The following is a 24,630-nucleotide window of genomic DNA, read 5'->3' on the forward strand; positions in this document are numbered from 1 at the left end:
ATATGTAAAATAACCAAAATTTTTAAACAGACGAAACTCAGCTATGTTTCAAGTCGGAAACAAAAATTCATCAAAGTAAAAAAGACATGCTACATCACACAGTATATTCATTAGCATCAATTTTTTTTCTAAATTACTTGTATAGTTTCCGATAAGAAAAACAATTCAATCTTTTTTTATCACTAACCGTCAAAGCCATTATCAACATGAATATTTGCATTATTGTGTATAATTATGTCTTAATCTTGAACAGCGCGATATATTATTGTAAAAGCAGCTGATATGAACTTGTTGATTATTAATAATACTTTTTGCAAACAAAAATGTTACTTGCAAAGTCCACTGTTGTATAGCTATTTGTTTAGTCGATAAATAATATATTCTTTTGAAACAGGTTGATTGCTTCTTTCTCATTAATCACGAACACATTTGACAATTTATTTTAATAAAATTTGTGCTAATTAAAAAACATGTTACACAAAATATTTCAGAATATTTGTTACGTGATTAGATATTTTTGATTGATAGAAACCCGGAAATGTTTCGAATGCGCGCAATCGTATATATAGTCGCCGCCGCATGTCGCTAAACCAGAGCTCTAGTAGTAGACCACAATTTATTCTTTGTACGTCCACTCACAAGGTGCAAAAAAAATTCGAAAACATGTTTCGGTTTCTTTTAGTGGCCGCGGCTTTGGTGTTGATCGACGCAGAAATTAGGTATGTACACACTTTATATTACATTAGCCGTCAACTACAATGAAGCCGTAAGCCGTAAAAATTAATCAATCATATTTCATTATTTTTTCACATTCAACTGTGATTAATCAATTTCTTAAATCTTGAGTCTTCAAATATCATTGTAAACGACGATAATAAATATTGAATTTATAAAGATCTCATGATATTTGACTTCCTGAAATCGATAGGAAATTTACGTAAATGTGTGATTGCGTTTTAAGAATTGGACGAAATTTTAAAAATGTATATTTGTTTATTATTATTAATAAAAAAATAAATGTAGGGTGTTTTTGAAAAAAAAAAATATTATTTATGAATTCGTGAAGCTCATGGTTTTATCTACCTTATCAAGAATATTCTTACCGCCCTTTTTAAAATAGTAAACTATTTTTTAACGTGTAAATGTGTGAACTAAATAATGAGCTGCTTCTTCTTATTTGTTTTTATTTTTTACACTATCCTTACACACATTCTATTTCTAATAAATACAGTTATATAATTTTGAATTATTTCTTTCTATAAGATTACATGCAACAGTCTCTTTCATTAAAAATCATATTCTCTTAATTTATACTGCCTGAAGACTTTAGACTAAATTACATAATATTTAAGATACATACATATATACAATGTATAAATCTTATAATTTTAAAAAATATTAGTTTAGTTAATTAAAGTTTGTTACATAGTAATGTTTACATATGTAATCCTTTGTATTGTAAATATGTGTTGAATAATTTTGATTTTTGTAACAATTAAACGTATGTAGTTACGTTTTGTTATAACTTATATTTTTTTTAAATGTCTGCTACTATCAGTAAAAATATAACTATATATTATATATGTATGTGTCTGTATATGTATGCATGTAACAAAATGTTCTAATTTTAAGAATTCCATTATACAAGAAGGATTCTATTCGTAAAACTTTGGAGAAAAAGGGTATTGACGTGAAAAAATTTTTGGCTAACAATGGTGTATCGGAACCTTTGAAAAATTATCTAGATGTATCATACTTTGGTGATATCTCTATCGGAACTCCGCCACAACCATTTACAATACTATTTGATACTGGATCTTCAAATCTTTGGGTACCATCGGTAAATTGTGCTTCTGACAATGAGGCTTGTCGTAAGTATCTAATATATGTATACAGGATAATAATTAATTTGCATCATAAGTACATAACAATTTTTAATTACGCGGCTTACGAATGTATATTTGTCTAACAAAAGGAGTGAAGGAGTATTTTATTTTATATTTCCTTCTTTATTTTAAACAGATAAACATGGTTATAAACTTTTCGATATTTTCTATCAAAACATATCGTTATTAGTGAGTGCAAATTAACTAACACTTATGTTAGTATATGAATGTTATTATTTGTTTAATATGCATTTTACTATTTATTATAAAACTCTATTCTGTTAATTATATTTTTTAAATCTAATTATTTTCTTTAAACAAGATAAATAAATTGCAATTTTAAGAATTAAAATTATTGATATGTAGATTTCACAAAACAAAGCTTTACAATTTACATTCACAGACTTATTTATGCAACTTATCACACTCACTCTCTGAAAATACAAATAAGCCTTAACACACAAAAATAACTTTTTAAAACAAAAACATTTACATTTATCTGATAATTCAAACAAGCATTATTTATTCGGATCAATAAACTTTTTTTATTTTGGAAAATTTTTTAATACTGTCAATTTGTGATATTATTTACTACTTTGTTACAGAAACACATAATAAATATGATAGCAGCAAATCCAGCACATATCAACCAAATGGTGAGCAGTTTGCTATTCAGTATGGGACTGGCAGTTTAACTGGATTCTTATCTACTGATACAGTGAATGTGAGTCTTCATTAATCAAATAATCCAATACAATCATAACTACAATCATAGTTTATAAACATTTTCTATTTTCTCGTTATTCTCGTGATAATACTTTACTACTAATACTAATTTTTATATAGGTTGCCGGGGTTCAAGTTCAAGACCAAACATTCGCAGAAGCAGTTGAGGAGCCAGGCAACACGTTTAATGTTGCACAGTTTGACGGAATCTTGGGCATGGGTTATTCTACGATAGCCGTAGATGGAGTAACAACTGTTTTCGATAACATGGTCCGTCAAGGCCTAATATCACCACCTGTTTTCAGCTTCTATCTAAATCGGTTTGTGTCTGCTTTTCACTTATGCACAGTGTACATGTGTTATACATGTGTTTTTAATTTAAAAAATATATATATTTCAATATATGAAATATACAATCTGCAGAGACCCTTCAGCTTCTCCAGGAGGTGAATTGGTATTGGGTGGTGCCAATCCCGATCATTACGTTGGTGAGATTACATATATTCCTGTTACTCAAGAAGGATACTGGCAATTTAGCATGGATAGGTACCTTATTTCCTAAATTACACTGATCATATACACTGATCATGTTGCAACAAATAATTAACGTTTTCTTTATAGTGTCCTGCTAGGTAATAGTCAGGTCGGGTGCCAGGGTGGCTGCCAAGCTATTGCTGACACAGGTACCTCACTAATAGTTGGACCAGCATCTGATATTGCCAATATTAACAACGCCATTGGAGCTGATTATTATGGAAACGTAAATAAAGAATCATATTTTTTTAATAACATGGTATTCTGTAGCTAAATCATAAAATGTTACTAATCTATGTATGTTAATATTTATTATATATTATTAATTAGTACTTTAATATTATCTTTTGTTTAAAGGTGGATTGTAATTCGCTTCCTAATTTGCCTGATATTAGTTTTGTTATAAATGGTAATTCGTTCAATCTTACCCCTGAAGAATATATTCTTCAAGTAAGTATTATGGTTTATATTTTAATTTTTTTTAATTATTTTATTTAAATATACGAAGAGTGTAAATATGAATTTAATTAACTTTTAGCAAGGGAATGGCGTATGTGTGAGCGGTTTCCAAGATCTTGGCGATTCACCACTATGGATTCTGGGTGATGTATTTATTGGCCCTTATTATACCGTGTTTGACGCGGGAAATAATCAAGTAGGATTTGCTCGAGCGGTATAAATGTCGATGCCGTGTTTTGAAGTTATACCGTTAAACGGAAGATAAATAACTTTGCAAGTAATTAAATAACATTTTCTTATAAAATTATAATTAACCATATAATGTACTATTATAAACGGATATTTGTGATACATTTGAAAATTAAAATAAAGATATATGCAATGAAATATCTTTTATCAATGATTTGATATATCTATTATGTATTAGTCAAAGACAAATAAATCTCTGTTAAAATAAAATAATATTTCCGTATACTGAATATACTGATTTTATATATTAATCTTTTTTACAATTTTATTTAAAATATTATTTGCTCTTTCTAAATATATATTATTTTTTTATTCTCTATGTATATAATAATAATTATATATAACAGTCAATAATAATGATACTGTATACGGAACAAATAATGTAGTAATATGTTTAATAAATTTTGCCATTAATAACAGAAGATAACAACAGAAGATTCTTTTCTTTTTCACTTATTTAATCTCTTAATTAAATTGCTTATTTCTTTGTCTCTTTCTCTCTCTCTCTCTCTCTCTCTCTCTCTCTCTCTCTTTTTCTCTCATTCAATATAAATGAATTATGATTCTTTAATAAAAAAACAAAGTGTTTCAAAGATATTCTATATTATTGCTATATTTTCCAGATTTTTTGTAACACATTTTTTCTTATAATTTACATTTTACATCTTAAAAATGTAGATAATAAGGACAATAAAGATTTTTGGGTTTTGTATAATCTTTCTCTAAAAATTGATAGTAATTATTTCTGTAAAACTAACATAATAATACAATCGCAACAAATTCAATTTGTAAGAAATTTTATGATTGCAAGATATTTGATAACATGATTTCTTGTTTAAAAATTTGCACTCATTTGTCAAATGAAATAATTTATACTATATTTCTACAATTATAATTTTCTCTTGGAAAAAATCACTACATCTTTCCGCAATAATGATTCGAGCTTCACAGTCTTCAATTCTTTAAATTTTGAAATAATCACGTTTCAAACATAACATTATTTAAAATACAATTATATAAAACAGGCAAAATTCTTTCTATAATATATCTCTTCCTTAAATTGCATGAAAAAAATATTACAACTTATATCTTAATTATGCGTTATAAATTGTTCCATACTTTTCAAATTATGTAAATTAAACATTATATAATAAAACTTGCAAATAATAACATGTAATGAAATAAATCTTTATATATTATTATATATACATTATTGTTTATTATTGTATATTGTATATATAATATAGTTTATTCTTCAAGCTTACAAGCCAAGAAGGGAACTTGGTTAACAAAAAATCCACTCATTCATTCATCCATACTTTCTTTAACTCACAGCTAAATAATTCATATCTCCCGTATCCATCCATACAATAAATAAATAAATAGTTAACTAGATATATAAATAATCTAATTTATAGAGTAAATCACGATCTCCTTATCATAGACCTTTTTTAACATTGTTTTCTTTATATCCTTTTTAATATTTTACCTTTCTTCTCATTCAATTTACCACTAAATATTCTTGCTATTCTTTCATCACTGTATTCACTTATCCTTTTGGACCATTCATTCGTCTCTATACATTTTGTTATATACTTTACAATCATCTCCTAATTAATGCTTATTATATTCTTCCATATTTCCGCACCTTATCTTTACTTAGAGCTCTTATCTTATCACCCTTACATATACCCAGAATATCTTTCTTCAAATATTTGGGTTTTGTTATTTTATATTGTATATTATAATATTAAAACCGTATTATTTATATAATATTATAAATTTTAAAACTATACCTTGACTTACAAACAAATATTAGATTTATACTGACTTTTAATGTTACATGTAACTTCATGATGTTTCTAATGTTCATACTGTTTTATTTTTATTATGTTCGCTCTCATTAAAAATTATTTGCGCCTTATTTCTAATGGATAATGTTCGTAACAAAATGAGGTATATAAAGTATATTTCGAGTATTGATTAATATCTGGTAGACAATAAATATGTATGAATAAGTTATTTGAACCTATATGACTGTAAGAGCTCTGCCTTATTCACCTTCTATATTCTAAACAGATTTAAATACGTAATTGTTTTTTTAAATAGTATATAATAATATAAAAAACTTAATCTTTTAATAAGTAAATAAAATAATACAATAATGATTAATATCATCTAAATGTTTCATAAATTTTATTCTGCACGTTGTCACTTATGTTTTGCATGTTATCAACTTTTACATAATTGTGCCTCAATCAACAGCGCAGTATTTTATTGTGCAAACAGCTGACATGAGCTTGTTGCTAATTATAATGATACCTCTTGTAAGCAAAACGTCATTCATCATCACGGCAATGATTTGATGTTGCATGGCTGTCTGTCTAGTCGATGTAAGTAACATATTCTTTCGAAACAGGTTGATTGCTTCTTTCTCATTAATCATACATTTATATAACAATTTATTTTAATAAAGTTTGTACTAACTAAAAAAAATGCGAAATAACATATTTTTAAATTATTTGTTACATGATTAGATATTTTTGATTGATTAATAGAAATCCGGAAATGTTTTCAAAGTGCGCAATCGTATATTATAGTCGCCGCCACATGTTGGTAAATCAGAGCTCTAGTAGACTACAATTTATTTTTGTTACATCACAAGGTGCAGAAAAAAAGTTGGCCAAAAATTTTGAAAATATGTTTCGCTATTTTGTAGTAGCCGCGGCGCTTTTGGTGTTGATCGACGCAGTAGTCAGGTAAGCATACACTTTATATTGCATTAGCCGTCATTTACAATGAGAAATTAAACAATTATATTATTATTCAGAAAGATAGTTAATAATCGACCAAACTGGCAAATAAACTTATTTATTTAATTAGATGTTCGATATACAGATGACGTTTCGATCTTTGATTTAGATCCTTTATCAAGTCTATAACGGAAAGAGTGTAGATTTGCGTTAAAGTTTGAAGAAATTATAATGTTGCAAGATATATAAAGGTATTCTAGTGTATAAAGTTTTTAAATAATAGCATTTTTCAGTCCTCAAACGCAAGCACGAACAATTGAAACATACCTTAAATTAACGATGTATCGGTTAAGAGTAAAAATTTAACCGTCACATTTATACGTCAAATAGTCAACTAAATTTTATTAAGCGAAATGACAAATAAACACAACAAGAAGGAGCAATGTCATTAAAAGTACTTTAAAATGTTGTATATAGGATTTAAATTTTCAGTATCTTTTTTAAGATTGATTGTATTATCGTACATCTTAATGAAAACCATTTCAGCAATTACTCTCTTCTTTGTGTGTTTCTCACAATGCAATATACTAGGTGTTGTCCAATTGAAGTACATGAGATCTGTCCTATGTTTACTAATCACAGAATCATTACTCGCATGTAATTTAATATTATTTCTATGTTCTTTAAGTTGTGTATTTAAATGTCTTTTTGTTTGTCCTTTGTATGTGGCGTCACAGTCGTTGCAATCAATTTTATAGACAATCTCAATCCTGTTTAGTCTATTCAATCTGTCTTCCCTACATTTAATGATTATATTGAGTTTTTTTGTTATAGTGTAAATTACATTTAAGCCTGTCCCTCTTATCGTTCTGCTGATGTCTTCACTTAAACCTTTAACATACGGTATTGATATGTAAGAGGCGATGTCGAATCCACCCTTGCTATCATCAACGTTTCGGATGTTTTTTTGTTGTTTTCATGTGCATAATCTTTTGTGAACGTAATGGTCAATAATATTTCGGGGATAACAGTTATTAGCTAAAATTTGTTTGACGATATGGATGTTTTTTTTTTTTTGTGAAAACGATTATCAGCTAATTAATTCATTGTGTTGATTTTGTACTTAAAGGAATGATTAGAATAAAAATTTAAAAATCTGCTAGAACAGATAGGTTTTTGAAACCAATTCGTCATGAGTTTTCCATTATCTTTTACCACTGTAGTGTTCAGAAAGTTTAAAGTATTGTTAAATTTAATTTCATGAGTAAATTGCAAACGCTGATGATAGCTATTAAAAGTTGACAAAACAAAATCAATTTTTGCAAGTGGAACTATCGTGAAAATGTCATCAACATATCTTTAATAAGCGGGAGTGTCAAAAATCTAATAAATTTAAACAATGTGTTTCCAAGTCATCCATTACTAAATCTGTCAAAATAGGTGATAAGGAAGAACCCATCGGGCTACCATATATTTGTTCATAGAATTGGTCTTCAAATCTAAAGCTTGTAGAATCCATGACAATCTCAACTGCGTGTAAGAATTGATGTAAATTGAAGGTTGTATTATTGGATATGTCAGTCCATCATTTTTCAATCGAAATTTGTACCAAGTCTTTCGGAATGTTCGTAAATAATGAGGTTACATCAAGAGAGATTAATACCTCATTGTCGTCAATGGTCAAGTTTTGAATCGACTTAGCAAACGTCCAACCATTTTTGATATAAGAAAAAGGTTTTTTAATTGACCGTTGCAATATGTCATGGATAAAACGAGCTGTATTAAAAAACGGACTGGCGAGTGAAGAAACGATATTGGAGTGCCGGCTTTATGAATTTTTGGCAGTCCATAGCATTTTGGGAGGTTACCGTTGGTTGTGTTGAAAAAGTTGTAAGTTGTACAGTCAATGAGTTCGTTATCCCGCGAAGATTTAATTAAAGCACTTATTTTTTTGTAAAACCAACCATATCAATTATGTATGTATGTGTGTGTAACATGTATGCATGTAACAAAATGTTCTTGTTTTTTTAAGAATTCCACTACACAAGAAGGATTCTATTCGGAAAACTTTGAAGAAAAAGGGTATCGACGTGAAACAATTTTTGGCTAACAATGGTGTACCAGAACCTATGAAAAATTATTTAGACATACAGTACTTTGGTGATATCACTATCGGAACTCCGCCGCAGAAATTTACAGTACAATTTGATACTGGTTCTTCAAATCTTTGGGTACCATCGGTAAAATGCGCTTCTGATAATCAGGCTTGTCGTAAGTATCTTAATATATATACAGGATAATAATAAATTTGCATCATAAGTATATAGCAATATTTTTTTAATTACGCGGCTTACGAATGTATGTATGTCTAACAAACGGTAAAGAAGAATTTTATTTTATTTTATTTACTTCCTTCTTTATTTTAAATAGGTATAAATGGTTATAAACTTTTGAATATTTTCTATCAAAATATATTAGTGAGTGCAAATTAACCAACACTCACGTTAGTATATAAATGTCATTATTTGTTTAACATACATTTTATTATTTATATGCATATATTGTATTTAATAATAATAGTCAGTACTTGAAAATAATAAAAAAAAATGTTCCTTTTTTTTAATAATTAATATCACATCAAAGTATAGATTGAAATGTTATGAATATTATAAAACTCTAATTCATTAATTATATTTTTCAAATCTAATCTTTTGTAATTTTTAATTGACATAAACAAATTGTAATTTTAAGAATTAAAATTATTGATAATGTAAAGATCACAAAACTAAGCTTTACAATTTGCATTCAAAGACTTATTTATGCAATCTATCACACTCACTCTCTGAAAATACGAATAAGCCTTGACATACAAAGATAACTTTTTAAAACAAATGCATTTACATATATCTGATAATTCAAACAAGTATTATTTAATCGGATCAATAAACTTTTTTATTTTTGAAAATTTTTTAATACTGTCAATTTGTGATATTATTTACTACTTTTTTACAGAAACACATAATAAATATGATAGCAGCAAATCCAGCACATATAAACCAAATGGTACGAGTTTTGATATTGGGTATGGAACTGGCGGTTTAACTGGATTCTTATCTACTGATGTAGTAAATGTGAGTTTTCATTAATCAAATAATTCTATATATTCATAACTACAACTGTAGTTTATAAACATTTCCTATTTTCTCTTATTTTCGTGATAATAGTTTACTACTAATACTAATTTTTTTATAGGTTGCCGGCCTCCAAGTTCAAAACCAAACATTCGCAGAAGCAATTAATGAGCCAGGCTTAGCGTTTGTTTATTCACAATTTGACGGAATCTTGGGCATGGGTTATGACGAGATATCCAGAGATGGAGTAACAACTGTTTTTACAAATATGGTCAATCAAAAACTAGTAGAAAAACCTGTTTTCAGTTTCTATCTAAATCGGTTTGTGTCTGCTTTTCACTTATGCACAGTATACATGTATTTTTAATTGAAAAAATACATATATTCCAACATATAAAATATACAATATATGCAGAGACCCTTCAGCTTCTGCAGGAGGTGAATTGCTATTGGGTGGTTCCAATCCCGAACATTACGTTGGTCACCTTACATATCTACCTGTTACTCAAAAAGGATACTGGCAATTTGATATGGATAGGTATATTATTTTCTAAATTACACTGATTATATGTTGCAACAAATAATTAACGTTTTTTCTGTAGTGTCCTGGTAGGTAATGATGTGACCGTGTGCAAGAATGGCTGCCAAGCTGTTGCTGACACAGGTACCGGACTAATAGTTGGACCAGCAAATGATATCTCCCTTATTAACCAGGTCATTGGAACTGATCAAAATGGAGAAGTAAATAAACAATCATATTTTTTTAATAACATAGCTTTCTGCAGCTAAATCATAAAAAGTTATTAAATATATGTATGTTAATATTTATTATATTATTAATTAGTATGTACTTTAATATTATCTTTTGTTTAAAGGTGAATTGTGATTCGCATAGTCAGTTGCCTGTTATTAGTTTTGTTCTAAATGGTAAGGCGTTCAATCTTACCCCTAAGCAATATATTCTTCAAGTAAGTATTATGGTTTATATTTTAAATTTTAATTATTATATTTAAATACACAAAGAGCGCGAATATTATGTATGTAATTAACTTTTAGTTAGGGAACGACCTATGTCTGAGCGGTTTCCAAGGCGGTTCACCACTATGGATTCTGGGTGATGTATTTATTGGCCCTTATTATACCGTGTTTGACGCGGGAAATAATCAAGTAGGATTTGCTTCTGCGGTATAAATGTCGATTGCCGTGTTTTGAAATTATACCGTTAAACGTAAGATAAATAACTTTGCAAATAATTAAATAACATTTTCTTAAAATTATATTAATCATACAATGAACTGTTATAAATAGATATTTGTGATACATTTGAAAATTAAAATAAAGATTTATGCAATGCAATATCTTTTATCAACGATTTGATATATCTATTATATATTAGTCAAAGACAAATAAATCTGTTAAAATAAAATAATATTTTTGTTTCAATATACTGACTTTATATATTAATCTTTCACAATTTTCCCGATTCAGCGACTTCGCTCCGATATTTTTTCTCGTCTACATCTTTTTACAGGGATAAACAGTGATTATAGAATTCTCAAAAATGAGAATCTATTTCTTGGTAAAATACACCAAGTAAAATATGTGCTCTGTGCATGATCAAATTTTGAGAAAGAATTAATTTCTAAGAAAATGTACGCATTAACATCCGCGCATGGCTTTCATTGCCAAGTTTATAGTTACTTGTTTCGCAATTTTATTTAAAATTATTATTTGCTTTTTCTAAATATATGTATATTACTTTTTTCTTCTCTATGTATATAATAATAATTATGTATAACAATCAATAATAATGATACTTTATGCAGAACAAATAATGTAGTAATATATTTTATAAATTTTGCTATTAATGATAACAACAAATGATTCTTTTCTTTTTCGTTTGTTTAAGTTATTTCTTGATAATGTTTCTCTTAATTAAATTGCCTTTTGTTTCTCTCTCTCTCTCTCTCTCTCTCTCTCTCTCTCTCTCTCTCTCGCTTTTTCTTCCTCTTTCTCTCTTTGTCTCTCTTATTCAATATCAATAAATTGATTTTTTAATAAAACAACGAAGCATTTCAAAGATATTTTATATTATTGCTACATTGTTCAGAATTTTTTTGTAACATATTTTTTCTTATAATTTAGATTCTACATCTTAAAAAATGTAAAACCGAAACCTTTGAAAAAATTTATAAAATATAACTTGGCTTACAAAATCGTTACAAAATGTATATTATTTAAAATTATTATATTTTTTTATAATTATTATATCTAACAAGAAGCTTTATAATTGTTACATATAATTATTATATTTAAGCTTTTATTTTAGAATTTATTAAAGTCTTTATTAAGTATCTTATGAAAATATAAATATATTTCTTACAAAAAGGCAACATTATTAATACAAAATAAAACATAAAATTGCGTATTTAACTTTTAAAGTTATAATCATAGTTACTGAGACAATTGGTTAATAATTAATATTAAATAATTTTATGTTGTAACATAAAAATCCAAGTTTCTCGACATTTTTGCCCAATAAATTATGCCTGTCTGCATTTATTTGTCCAGCAGAGCTAAATAATTGTTCGCTTACTACAGAAATCGACAGAACTGATAAAATATTTTTTTGCAGCATTCTGTAATTGTTGATATATATTACAGTTTCTGCTTACTAGCAGAAATTTACTCTTAATTTCGGCCGTAACCGAAATCGAGCCGAAATTTAGATTTTTGGCCCCAATTGGTAGTAACTAAAACCGAAACCGAAAATTCTGTCGGACTTTATTGATTATAATACAATTAATTTTATCTGTTTTGTTAAAAAAAAAATTAATTCCAAATAGAATAGAATTTAAATAGACAGAATTTGTTAAATCATTTTTTTGTTAAAATTAAATTTACGAACTGTAATACTACAACTTACGAGCTATATATACTCTATATATATATATATATATAACCTATATACTATGTATAAAATATACCTATAAATTACATTCATTAACTATAAACTATAAGAGGGAGAGAGAGAGAGAGAAAGAGATATATACTGAACTTTAAGTCCTTTATGTTTTTAATAACTAAAACTTTGAATTTAAAAAGTTATAATAGTTAATTAATTGAAGATACTTTTTCTACTCCACTTAATTATCGTGAACATTATCAAATAGGTGTAACAACGAAGTAAGCATCAATAGAAGATTATTATAAAAATGGAGATAATTGAAATCCAATTCATCAAATGATAGAAACAAATAAATAAATAAACCACAATCAAAAATGATTATATCAATAAAAAATCAACAATAATATTATAATAAAGTAGGATATAAACTTTTCAAAGCATCCGAAAAAATTTATTTTTGTCTTTGTAATACTGTTATAGTATTAACATTGTGTACGCACATTTAATGAAATATTAATTTTTTTTCTCCAGTAAAATTATTGTAACTAAAATTACATCAAATGCAGAAATTCTATAACATTCTTGAAATTATCATCATTTTATTTGTTCTTTTATATACTCGTATTTATGTTTTCACTAAAATTTATTTTTATTAAATTGTTGTAATAAATTATAAATAAATAAATGGTTGAGAAATTGATAAGTTTTTTACTAATCTTTATTATTTTAATATATGTTTAGTTATGGACTGAGATTTTAATGGTCTTAATGGTTTCTTTTTAATTGATAATATTTGCTTATTATTTTGTAAAAAAGTGGATCTTTTAAATTGCAAAATAATATATATTAAAATAAAAAAGTTTTTTATAAACTTATTCTGTTATTTTTTAAATAACAGAATAAGTTTTATACATATAATGACCAGATCTTTTGTGATTCATCTTTAATAATGATTTGCGCCTTATTTCTAATAAATAGTGCTCATAACAAAATCATATATGTAATGTATATTTCGAGTATTGATTAATATCTGGTAGACATTAAATATGTATGAATAAGTTATTTGAACCTATATGACTATAAGAGCTCTGCCTTATTCACCTTCTATATTCTAAACAGATTTAAATACGTAATTGTTTTTTTAAATAGTATATAATAATATAAAATACTTAATCTTTTAATAAGTAAATAAAATAATATAATAATGATTAATATCATCTAAATGTTTCATAAATTTTATTCTGCACGTTGTCACTTATGGTTTGCATGTCATCAATTTTTACATAATTTTGACATAATTGTGCCTCAATGAACAGCGCAATATTTTATTGTGCAAGCAGCTGACATGAACTTGTTGCTAATTATAATGATACCTCTTGTTAGCAAAACGTCATTGTTCATCATCACGGCAATGTTTATTGTTGCATGACTGTCTGTCTAGTTGATGTAAGTAACGTATTCTTTCGAAACAGGTTGATTGCTTCTTTCTCATTAATCATACATTTATATGACAATTTATTTTAATAAAGTTTGTATTAATTAAAAAAATGCTAAATAGAATATTTTTAGTTTATTTGTTACGTGATTAGATATTTTTGATTGATTGATAGAAATCCGGAAATGTTTTCAATGCACAATCGTATATATAGTCGTCGCCGTATGTCGCTAAATCAGAGCTCTAGTAGTAGACTACAATTTATCTTTGTTACGTCCACTCACAAGGTGCAGAAAAAAGGTTGGCCAAAAATTTCGAAAACATGTTTCGCCATCTTTTAGTAGCCGCGGCGCTTTTGGTATTGATCGACGCAGTAGTTAGGTAAGCATACACTTTATATTGTATTAGCCGTCATTTACAATGAGAAATTAAACAATTATATTATTATTCTTTTCTTATTAAACTGTGATTAGTCAATTTCTCAAGTCTTAAGCCTTTAACTGTCATTGTAGATTTATATATCGATGATGATAAATGTCGAATTTATGAAGATTTTGTGATATTACATCCGATTTTCTAAAATGGACAGAAAACTTACGCAATTGCATTTTAATCAGAAATGGATAAAATTTTTATTTAAAAAAATATATGTTTGTTTATTATTTAACAAAAAAAATAAAAGTAAAACGTTTGTAAAATAAAGATTCCCTATGAATTCGCGAAACTCTTGCTTTTATTTACTTTATCGCGATATTTTTATTACTTAGTAAAAGTATTTTCTAATGTGTGAGCATGTAAATTATGTATTAATAAGCTATTTTATTTTATTTGTTTATATTTTTGATGCTATCACTATATAGCTTCTACTTCTAGTAAATACAGTCACATCATTTTGAATTATCTCTTTATATAAGATTGCATGCTACGGTTTTTTTAATATAAATTCAGTCTGTTAAATTTTAACACCTTAATTGACTTTAGAATATAAATTAAATAATATTTCAGATATGTATACAATGTGTAAATCTTATAATTAGAAAAAATATTATTACATAAAATAATGTTTACAAATGTAATCCTTTGTATTGTAAATATATATTGAACAATTTTGATTTTTGTAACAATTGAACGTATGTAGCTTTGTTATAACTTATATTTTTTTAAATGTCTGCCAGTGTCAGTAAAAATATAACTATGCATTATATATGTATGTGTGTGTATATGTATGCATGTAATAAAATGTTCTTGTTTTTAAGAATTCCATTACATAAAAAGGATTCTATTCGAAAAACTTTGAAGAAAAAGGGTATCGACGTGAAACAATTTTTGGCTGACAATGGTGTAACGGAGCCTTTGAAAAATTATTTAAACTTACAGTACTATGGTGAAATCACTATCGGAACTCCGCCACAGAAATTTACAGTACAATTTGATACTGGTTCTTCAAATCTTTGGGTACCATCGGTAAAATGCGCTTCTGATAATCAGGCTTGTCGTAAGTATTTTAATATATATACAAGATAATAATTAATTTGCATTATAAGTACATAACAGCTTTTAATTACGCGGCTAACAAATGTATGTTTGTTTAACAAACGGTAAAGAAGAATTTTATTTTATACTTTCTTCTTTATTTTAAACAAGTATAAATGGTTATAAACTTTTCGATATTTTCTATCAAAATATATTAGTGAGTACAAATTAATCAACACTCACGTTAGTATATGAGTGTTATTATTTGTCTAACATACATTTTATTATTTATATGCATATATTGTATTTAATAATAATGGTCAGTATTTGAAAATAATAAAAAAAATGTTCCTTTTTTTTTAATAATTAATATCATATTAATGTATAGATTAAAATGTTATGAATATTATAAAACTCTACTTCATTAATTATATTTTTCAAATATTATCTTTTATGATCTCTAATTGAAATAAACAAATTGTAATTTTAAAAATTAAAATTATTGATAATATAAATATCACAAAACTAAGCTTTACAATTTGCATTCAAAGACTTATTTATGCAATCTATCACACTCACTTTCTGAAGATACAAATAAGCCTTGACATACAAAGATAACTTTTTAAAACAAATGCAATACATATATCTGATAATTCAAACAAGTATTATTTATTCAGATCAATAAACTCTTTTTATTTAAAAAAATTTTTTAATACTCTTAATTTGCATTTACATTTATCTGATAATTCAAACAAGCATTGATTATTTATAAAAATCAATAAACTTTTTAGAATTTGGAAAATTTTTAAATACTGTCAATTTGTGATATTATTTACTATTTTTTTACAGAAACACATGATAAATATGATAGCAGCAAATCCAGCACATATAAACCAAATGGTGAGAGTTTTGATATTCAGTATGGGACTGGCAGTTTAACTGGATTCTTATCTACTGATACAGTGACTGTGAGTCTTCATTAATCAAATAATTCAATACAATCATAACTACAATCATAGTTTATAAACATTTTCTATTTTCTCGTTATTTTCGTGATAATACTTTACTACTAATACTAATTTTTATATAGGTTGCCGATCTTGAAGTTGAAAACCAAACATTTGCAGAAGCAATTGAGGAGCCAGGCTTATCGTTTGTTTATTCACAATTTGACGGAATCTTGGGCATGGGTTATGACACGATAGCCAGAGATGGAGTAACAACTGTTTTCACAAACATGATCAAACAAGGCCTAGTAGAAGAACCTGTTTTCAGCTTCTATCTAAATCGGTTCGTGTCTGTTTTTCACTTATGCACAGTGTACATGTGTTTTTAATTTAAAAAATACATATGTTTCAATATATAAAATACAATATATATATACAATCTATGTAGAGACCCTTCAGCTCCTACAGGAGGTGAATTGCTATTGGGTGGTTCCAATCCCGAACATTACGTTGGTCAACTTACATATCTTCCTGTTACTCAAAAAGGATACTGGCAACTTGATATGGATAGGTACATTATTTTCTAAATTACACTGATCATATGTTGCAACAAATAATTAACGTTTGGTTTGTAGTGTCCAGGTAGGTAATGATCTGACCGTGTGCAAGGGTGGTTGCCAAGCTATTGCTGACACAGGTACCTCACTAATAGTTGGACCACCATATGATATCTCCCTTATTAACCAGCTCATTGGAACTGATCAAAATGGAGAAGTAAATAAAAAATTATATTTTTTTAATAACATAGTTTTCTGGCTAAATCATAAAATGTTACTGAATTTATGTTAATATTTATTATATTATTAATTAGTACTTTAACATTATTTTTTGTTTAAAGGTGGATTGTAATTCGCTTGGTCAGTTGCCTGATATGAATTTTGTTCTAAGTGGTAAGGCGTTCAAACTTACCCCTAACGACTATATTATTCAAGTAAGTATTATGGTTTATATTTTAATTTTTAATTATTATACTTAAATTTACGAAGAGTGTAAATATTATGTATTTAATTAACTTTTAGGAAGAATATGGTCTATGTCTGAGCGGCTTCCAATCGCTTGCAAATTCACAACTATGGATTCTGGGCGATGTATTTATTACCACTTATTATACCGTGTTTGACGCGGGAAATAATCAAGTAGGATTTGCTCCAGCGGTATAAATGTCGATTGCCGTGTTTTGAAGTTATACCGTTAAACGGAAGATAAATAACTTTGCAAGTATATATATGTAATTAAACATTTTAAAAAAATTATATTAATTATACAATGTACTATTATAAACGGAAATTTGTGATACATTTGAAAATTAAAATAAAGATATATGCAATGCAACAATTTTTATCAACGATTTGATATATCTATTATGTATTAGTCAAAGACAAATAAATCTATTGAAATAAAATAATATTTTTGTTTTAATATACTGACTTTATATATTAATCTTTTACAATTTTCCCGATTCAGCGACTTTTTCCCGATATTTTTTCGCGTCTACATCTCTTTAGGAGGGTAAAGAGGAGTTATAGAATTCTCAAAAATGAGAATCTATTTCTTGGTAAAATACACCAAGTAAAATATATGCCCTATGCACGATTCAAATTTCGCGAAAGAATTAATTTCTAAAGAAAATTTAAGCATTGACATCCGCGCGTGGCTCTCATTACCAAGTTTATAGTTACGTGTTTTACAATTTTATTTAAAATTATTATTTGCTCTTTCTAAATATATATTACTTTTCTTTTCTATGTATATTAATAATTATATATAACGGTCAATAATAATGATACTGTATACGGAACAAATAATGTAGTAATATGTTTTAAAAATTTTGCCATTAATGATAACAACAAATGATTTTTTTTCTTTTTACTTGTTTAATTTATTTCTTGATAATGTTTCTCTTAATTAAATTGTCTTTTCTCTCTCTCTCTCTCTCTCTCTCTCTCTCTCTCTCTCTCTCTCGTTCTCTCTCGCTTTTTCTTTTTCTTTCTCTCTTTGTCTCTCTTATTCAATATCAATAAATTGATTTTTTAATAAATCAACAAAGCATTTCAAAGATATACTATATTATTGCTGCATTTTCCAGAATTCTTTTGTAACACATTTTTTCTTATAATTTACTTTCTACATCTTTAAAAAAGTAGATAATAAAGATATTAAAGATTTTTGGGTTTTGTATAATGTCTTTTTAAAAATTGGTAGTAATTATTTCCGTGAAACTAACATAACAATATAATACGTAACAAATTTTATGATTGCAAGATATTTGAAAACATGATCTCTCTTTTAACAATTTGCACTAATTTGTTAAATGAAATAATTTATACTATATTTCTACAATTATAATTTTCTCTTGGAAAAAATCACTACATCTTTCCGCAATAATGATTCGAGCTTCACAGTCTTCAATTCTTTAAATTTTGAAATAATCACGTTTCAAACATAACATTATTTAAAATACAATTATATAAAACAGGCAAAATTCTTTCTATAATATATCTCTTCCTTAAATTGCATGAAAAAAATTTTACAACTTATATCTTAGTTATGCATTATAAATTGCTCCATACTTCTCAAATTATGTAAATTAAACATTATATAATAAAACTTGCAAATAGTAACATGTAATAAAATAAGTTTTTATATATTATTATATATACATTATTGTTTATTATAGTATATTGTATATATAATATAGTTTATTCTTCAAGCATACAAGCCAAGAAAGGAACTTGGTTTACAAAAAGTCTACTCATTCATTTTCATTCATACTTTCTTCCATTCACAGCTAAATAACTCATATTTCCCGTATCTATTTTTACAATAAATAAATAAATAGCTAACTAGATACATAAATAATCTAATTTATAGAGTAAATCACAATCTTCTTATCATCGACCTTTTCTATTTCTCAACTCTTTTTTTTCCATATCCTTTTTAATATTTTACCTCTTAAATAGTAACAGTATAAAATACTCAATCTTTTAATAAGTAAATAATATAATGCAATAATAATTAAAATTATCTAAACGTTTCATAAATTTTATTCTGCACGTTGTCACTTAAGATTTGCATGTCATCAACTTTTACATAATTTTGATATAATTGTGCCTCAATGAACAGCGCAATATTTTATTGTGCAAGCAGCTGACATAAGATTGTTGCTAATTATAATAATACCTCTTGTAACCAAAACGTCATTGTTCATAATCACGACAATGTTTATTGTTGCATGGTTGTCTGTCTAGTCGATGTAAGTTACGTATTCTTTCGAAACAGGTTGACTGCTTCTTTCTCATTAATCATACATTTATATAACAATTTATTTCAATAAAGTTTATGTTAATTAGAAAAATGCTGAATAAAATATTTTTAGATTATTTGTTACGTGATTAGATATTTTTGATTAATTGATAGAAATCCGGAAATGTTTTCAATACGCGCAATCGTATATATAGTCGTCGCCGCATGTCGCTAAATCAAAGCTCTAGTAGTAGTCTACAATTTATTTTTTGTACGTCCACTCACAAGGTGCTGAAAAATAGTTGGCCAAAAATTTCGAAAACATGTTTCGCTATCTTTTAGTAGCCGTGGCGCTTTTGGTGTTGATCGACGCAGTAGTTAAGTAAGAATACGCTTTATATTGCATTAGCCGTCATCTACAATGAGAAATTAAACAATTATATTATTATTGTTTTCACTTTCAACTATAATTAGTCAATCTTAACAAACCATAAGAAGTCACTAACGCACCAATATAATAACTACAGTCACAAAAAGCTTTATAGATCTTTCCATACGCAAGTCGAACATTTTTCTGATACAACACTATAAGATACATATTGTAAATAATTTTAACATAGTTCATTCAATTTACTAACTTCATTTATGCGCTGAAGAGAATCAGAAAAATCTCATCAAAACGTTCGCCGGAATTGTGAACACGATATTATAACTTTAAATTTAATAATTTTAATTTTATAAATACATATGTAGATACGATGTTACTGCAAAACTCAATCTTATCATAAGTTACCATTGTATATTCACATATGATTGCTCTAATGCCAAATATTTTATACTTATTATCAATTTCTTAAGTTTTAAGACTTCAATAGTCATTGTGGACTTATATATCGATGATAATAAATGTCAAATTTATAAAGGTTTTGTGATATTATCCGACTTTCTAAAATGGACAGAAAACATACGCATTGCATTTTAATCAGAAATGGACAAAATTTTTTTTTCAAAAATGTATGTTTGTTTATTATTTAAAAAATAAAAAAAGTAAAACGTTTGTAAAATAAAGATTCTCTATAAATTCGCAAAACTCTTGCTTTTATTTACCTTATCGCGATATTTTTATTACTTAGTAAAAGTATTTTCTGATATGTGCGCATGTAAATTATGTATTAGTAAGCTATTTTATTTTATTTGTTTTTATTTTTTATGCTATCACTATATAGCTTCTATTTCTAGTAAATACAGTCACATTATTTTGAATTATCTTTTTATACAATAAGATTGCATGCAACGATTTCGTTAATAAAAATTAGTTTGTTAAATTTTAACACTTTAATTGACTTTAGAATATAAATTAAATAATATTTCAGATATGTATACAATGTAAATCTTATAATTAGAAATAATATTATTACATAAAATAATGTTTACAAATGTAATTCTTTGTATTGTAAACATGTATTAAATAATTTTGATTTTTGTAATAATTGAACGTAGTATGTAGCTTTGTTATAACTTATATTTTTTTAAATGTCTGCCAGTATCAGTAAAAATATAACTATGCATTATATATGTATGTGTGTGTATATGTATGCATGTAACAAAATGTTCTTATTTTTTTAAGAGTTCCATTACACAAAAAGGATTCTATTCGGAAAACTTTGCAAAAAAATGGTATCGACGTGAAACAATTTTTGGCTAACGATGGTGTATCGGAACCTTTGAGAAATTATATAGACTTACAATATTTTGGTGACATCGCTATCGGCACTCCACCGCAGAAATTTATAATACTATTTGATACTGGATCTTCAAGTCTTTGGGTACCATCGGTAAATTGTGCTTCTGACAATCAAGCTTGTCGTAAGTATCTTAACATATATATACAAGATAATAATTAATTTACATCATAAGTACATAGAATTTTTTAATTATACGGCTTATGAATGTATGTTTGTTTAACAAACGGTAAAGAAGAATTTTATTTTATACTTCCTTCTTTACTTTAAACAGATATAAATGATTATAAACTTTTCGATGTTTTCTATCAAAATATATTAGTGAGTGCAAATTAACTAACACTTATGTTAGTATATGAATGTTATTATTTATCTAACATGCATTTTATTATTTATATATGCATATGTTGTATTTGATAATATTGGTTAGTATTTGAAAATAATGAAAAATAATATTCTTTTTTTTAATAATTAATATGATATCAAAGTATAGATTAAAATATTATGAATATTATAAAACTCTACTTCATTAATTATATTTTTTAAACCTAATCTTTTATAATCTTTAACTGAGATAATCAAATTGCAATTTTAAGAATTAAAATTTTTGATAATGTAAATATCACAAAACTAAGCTTTACAATTTGCATTCACAGACTTATTTATGCAATCTATCACACTCACTCTCTGAAGATACAAATAAGGATTGACATGCAAAGATAACTTTTTAAAACTAATGTATTTGCATATATCTGATAATTCAAACAAGTATTATTTAATCGGATTAATAAACTTTTTTATTTTGGAAAATTGTTTAATACTGCCAATTTGTGATATTATTTACTACTTTTTTACAGAAACACATAATAAATATGATAGTAGCAAATCCAGCACATATAAACCAAATGGAGAACCGTTTTCTATTCGGTATGGGACTGGCAGTTTGTCTGGATACTTATCTAATGATACAGTGAATGTGAGTCTTTATTAATTAAATAATCCAATACAATCTTAACTACAACCGCTTATAAACATTTCCTATTTTCTCATTATTCGCTTGATGATACTTTACTACTAATTATAATTTTTTATAGGTTGCCGGCCTTCAAGTTAAAAACCAACCATTCGCAGAAGCAATTACTGAGCCAGGCTCAACGTTTGTTCGTGCACACTTTGACGGAATCTTGGGTATGGGTTATGACACGATAGCCGTAGATAGAGTGCCAACTGTTTTCGACAACATGATTGCACAAGGTCTAGTAGAAGAACCTGTTTTCAGCTTCTATCTAAATCGGTTTGTGTCTGCATTTTATTTGTGCACAATGTACATGTGCATTTTAATTTAAAAAATACATATATTCCAATACACAAAATATACAATCTATGTAGAGATTCCTCAGCTTCTGCAGGAGGTGAATTGGTATTGGGTGGTTCCAATCCCGAACATTACGTTGGTCCGCTTACATATCTTCCTGTTACTTTCAAAGCATACTGGCAATTTACAATGGATAGGTACATTATTTTTTAAATTACATTGATTATATGTCGCATTAAATAATTAACGTTTTTTCTGTAGAGTTCTGGTAGGTGATGGTCTGACCGTGTGCAAGTATACCTGCCAAGCTTTTGCTGACACAGGTACCTCACTAATAATTGGACCAACATATGAAATCTCCCTTATTAACAACATCATTGGAGCTGATCAAAATGGATACGTAAATAAACAATCATATTTTTTAATAACGTAGCTTTCTGTAGCTAAATCATAAAATGTTGAATGTATGGTAATTATTTTAAATAAGAGATCACCTTCCGATGTCAATGACTTTGACATATATTATCAAGGTCATGACCTTGAGTAAGATTCTAAAGGTTTTAGCCGGCGTTCGGTATTTATTAAAAAATTATTAAGTTTTAAATAATAGATCCATTGAAAGTACGATTTATTATTGTTCTCAAAAGAATTTCAAGTTTACAAGAAATGTGACGAACACAGAAGTAAAATTTCAGTAAAAAAAAAAATAAATAATGACGACTTACTATTTTCAGCAATACAATACAACAATATAATACGAAAACATGGACATACGGTGTCCGAAAATTATATATTTTTTATTATCAATTTTTTGTTAATAATTTTTTAATAAACAACGAGCGCCGGCTAAAACCTACAAAACCTTACTCAGCGTCATGATCTTGAGAATATATGTCAAGTTCATTGACATCGTGGTCCCTTATTCTAAATAATTACCGAATATTTGTATGTTTATATTTATTATATTATTAATTAGTAATTTAATATAATTTTTTGTTTAAAGGTGAATTGTAATTCGACTGGTCAGTTGCCTGATATTAGTTTTGTTCTAAATGATAAGCCGTTCAAACTTACCCCTAACGACTATATTATTCAAGTGAGTTTTATGGTTTATATTTTAATCTTTAATTATTATATTTAAATATACGAAGAGTGTAAATATTATGTATTTAATTAACTTTTAGTTAGGGGACGGCCTATGTCTGAGCGGTTTCCAAGGCGGTTCACCACTATGGACTCTGGGCGATGTATTTATTGGCGCTTATTATACTGTGTTTGATATGGGAAATAATCAAGTAGGATTTGCTCCAGCGGTATAAATGTCGATTGTCGTGTTTTAAAGTTATACCGTTAAACGGAAGGTAAATAACTTTGCAAATAATTAAATAACATTTTCTTATAAAATTATAATTAACCATACAATGTACTGTTATAAACGGATATTTGTGATACATTTGAAAATTAAAATAAAGATAAGTATATGCAATGAAATATATTTTATCAACGATTTGATATATTTATTGTATATGTATTAGTCAAAGACAAATAAATCTCTGTTAAAATAAAATAATATTTCCGTATATTCAATATACTGACTTTATATATTAATCTTTCACAATTTTATTTAAAATTATTATTTGCTCTTTGCAAATATATATTACTTTTTTCTTCTCTATGTATATAATAATAATTATATATAACAATCAATAATAATGATACTGTATATAAAACAAATAATGTAGTAATATGTTTTCAAAATTTTGTCATTA

At 26.6% G+C, this 24,630-nt stretch overlaps 3 protein-coding genes across 4 annotated transcripts; all 3 read left to right on the forward strand.

Moving 5' to 3' along the window:
* The first annotated feature begins 564 nt into the window (after positions 1 to 564).
* Positions 565 to 3,992, forward strand: LOC140663981 (lysosomal aspartic protease-like). Its single transcript, XM_072888613.1, has 8 exons — positions 565 to 719; positions 1,633 to 1,871; positions 2,492 to 2,610; positions 2,733 to 2,932; positions 3,036 to 3,158; positions 3,234 to 3,372; positions 3,504 to 3,596; positions 3,685 to 3,992. Exons 1-8 carry the CDS (start codon positions 580 to 582, stop codon positions 3,823 to 3,825), a joined length of 1,194 nt encoding a protein of 397 aa, XP_072744714.1. The 5' UTR covers positions 565 to 579; the 3' UTR covers positions 3,826 to 3,992.
* Positions 3,993 to 6,492: 2,500 nt separating this feature from the next.
* Positions 6,493 to 11,008, forward strand: LOC140663542 (lysosomal aspartic protease-like). Of its 2 annotated transcripts, none has more exons than XM_072887777.1 (8): positions 6,493 to 6,613; positions 8,640 to 8,878; positions 9,620 to 9,738; positions 9,860 to 10,059; positions 10,154 to 10,276; positions 10,341 to 10,479; positions 10,614 to 10,706; positions 10,795 to 11,008. In XM_072887777.1, exons 1-8 carry the CDS (start codon positions 6,555 to 6,557, stop codon positions 10,927 to 10,929), a joined length of 1,107 nt encoding a protein of 368 aa, XP_072743878.1. In that variant the 5' UTR covers positions 6,493 to 6,554; the 3' UTR covers positions 10,930 to 11,008. The 2 variants fall into 2 exon arrangements, with proteins under 2 accessions (XP_072743878.1, XP_072743879.1); XM_072887778.1 differs by lacking the exon at positions 6,493 to 6,613 and adding an exon at positions 7,751 to 8,497 and having other exon boundaries at positions 10,795 to 11,007.
* Positions 11,009 to 14,321: 3,313 nt separating this feature from the next.
* Positions 14,322 to 24,291, forward strand: LOC140663547 (uncharacterized). The gene is made up of 16 exons (XM_072887783.1): positions 14,322 to 14,462; positions 15,338 to 15,576; positions 16,404 to 16,522; positions 16,645 to 16,844; positions 16,950 to 17,072; positions 17,137 to 17,275; positions 17,400 to 17,492; positions 17,581 to 17,715; positions 20,107 to 20,186; positions 21,432 to 21,670; positions 22,404 to 22,522; positions 22,641 to 22,840; positions 22,936 to 23,058; positions 23,123 to 23,261; positions 23,865 to 23,957; positions 24,046 to 24,291. Exons 1-16 carry the CDS (start codon positions 14,404 to 14,406, stop codon positions 24,178 to 24,180), a joined length of 2,235 nt encoding a protein of 744 aa, XP_072743884.1. The 5' UTR covers positions 14,322 to 14,403; the 3' UTR covers positions 24,181 to 24,291.
* The last annotated feature ends 339 nt before the right edge of the window (positions 24,292 to 24,630 follow it).

The sequence above is a fragment of the Anoplolepis gracilipes genome, chromosome 3, assembly GCF_047496725.1.
Source record: "Anoplolepis gracilipes chromosome 3, ASM4749672v1, whole genome shotgun sequence".
NCBI classification, from domain to species: domain Eukaryota; kingdom Metazoa; phylum Arthropoda; class Insecta; order Hymenoptera; family Formicidae; genus Anoplolepis; species Anoplolepis gracilipes.

Coding starts and splice junctions, on each gene's coding strand:
- LOC140663981 (XM_072888613.1), top strand. CDS start 580: ATGTCGCTAAACCAGAGCTCTAGTAGTAGACCACAATTTATTCTTTGT. Junction 2,933..3,035: donor TTCAGCTTCTATCTAAATCG/GTTTGTGTCTGC, acceptor TACAATCTGCAG/AGACCCTTCAGCTTCTCCAG. Junction 3,597..3,684: donor CTGAAGAATATATTCTTCAA/GTAAGTATTATG, acceptor ATTAACTTTTAG/CAAGGGAATGGCGTATGTGT.
- LOC140663542 (XM_072887777.1), top strand. CDS start 6,555: ATGTTTCGCTATTTTGTAGTAGCCGCGGCGCTTTTGGTGTTGATCGAC. Junction 9,739..9,859: donor TATCTACTGATGTAGTAAAT/GTGAGTTTTCAT, acceptor ATTTTTTTATAG/GTTGCCGGCCTCCAAGTTCA. Junction 10,277..10,340: donor TGGCAATTTGATATGGATAG/GTATATTATTTT, acceptor TTTTTTCTGTAG/TGTCCTGGTAGGTAATGATG.
- LOC140663547 (XM_072887783.1), top strand. CDS start 14,404: ATGTTTCGCCATCTTTTAGTAGCCGCGGCGCTTTTGGTATTGATCGAC. Junction 15,577..16,403: donor TTCTGATAATCAGGCTTGTC/GTAAGTATTTTA, acceptor ATTTTTTTACAG/AAACACATGATAAATATGAT. Junction 23,958..24,045: donor CTAACGACTATATTATTCAA/GTGAGTTTTATG, acceptor ATTAACTTTTAG/TTAGGGGACGGCCTATGTCT.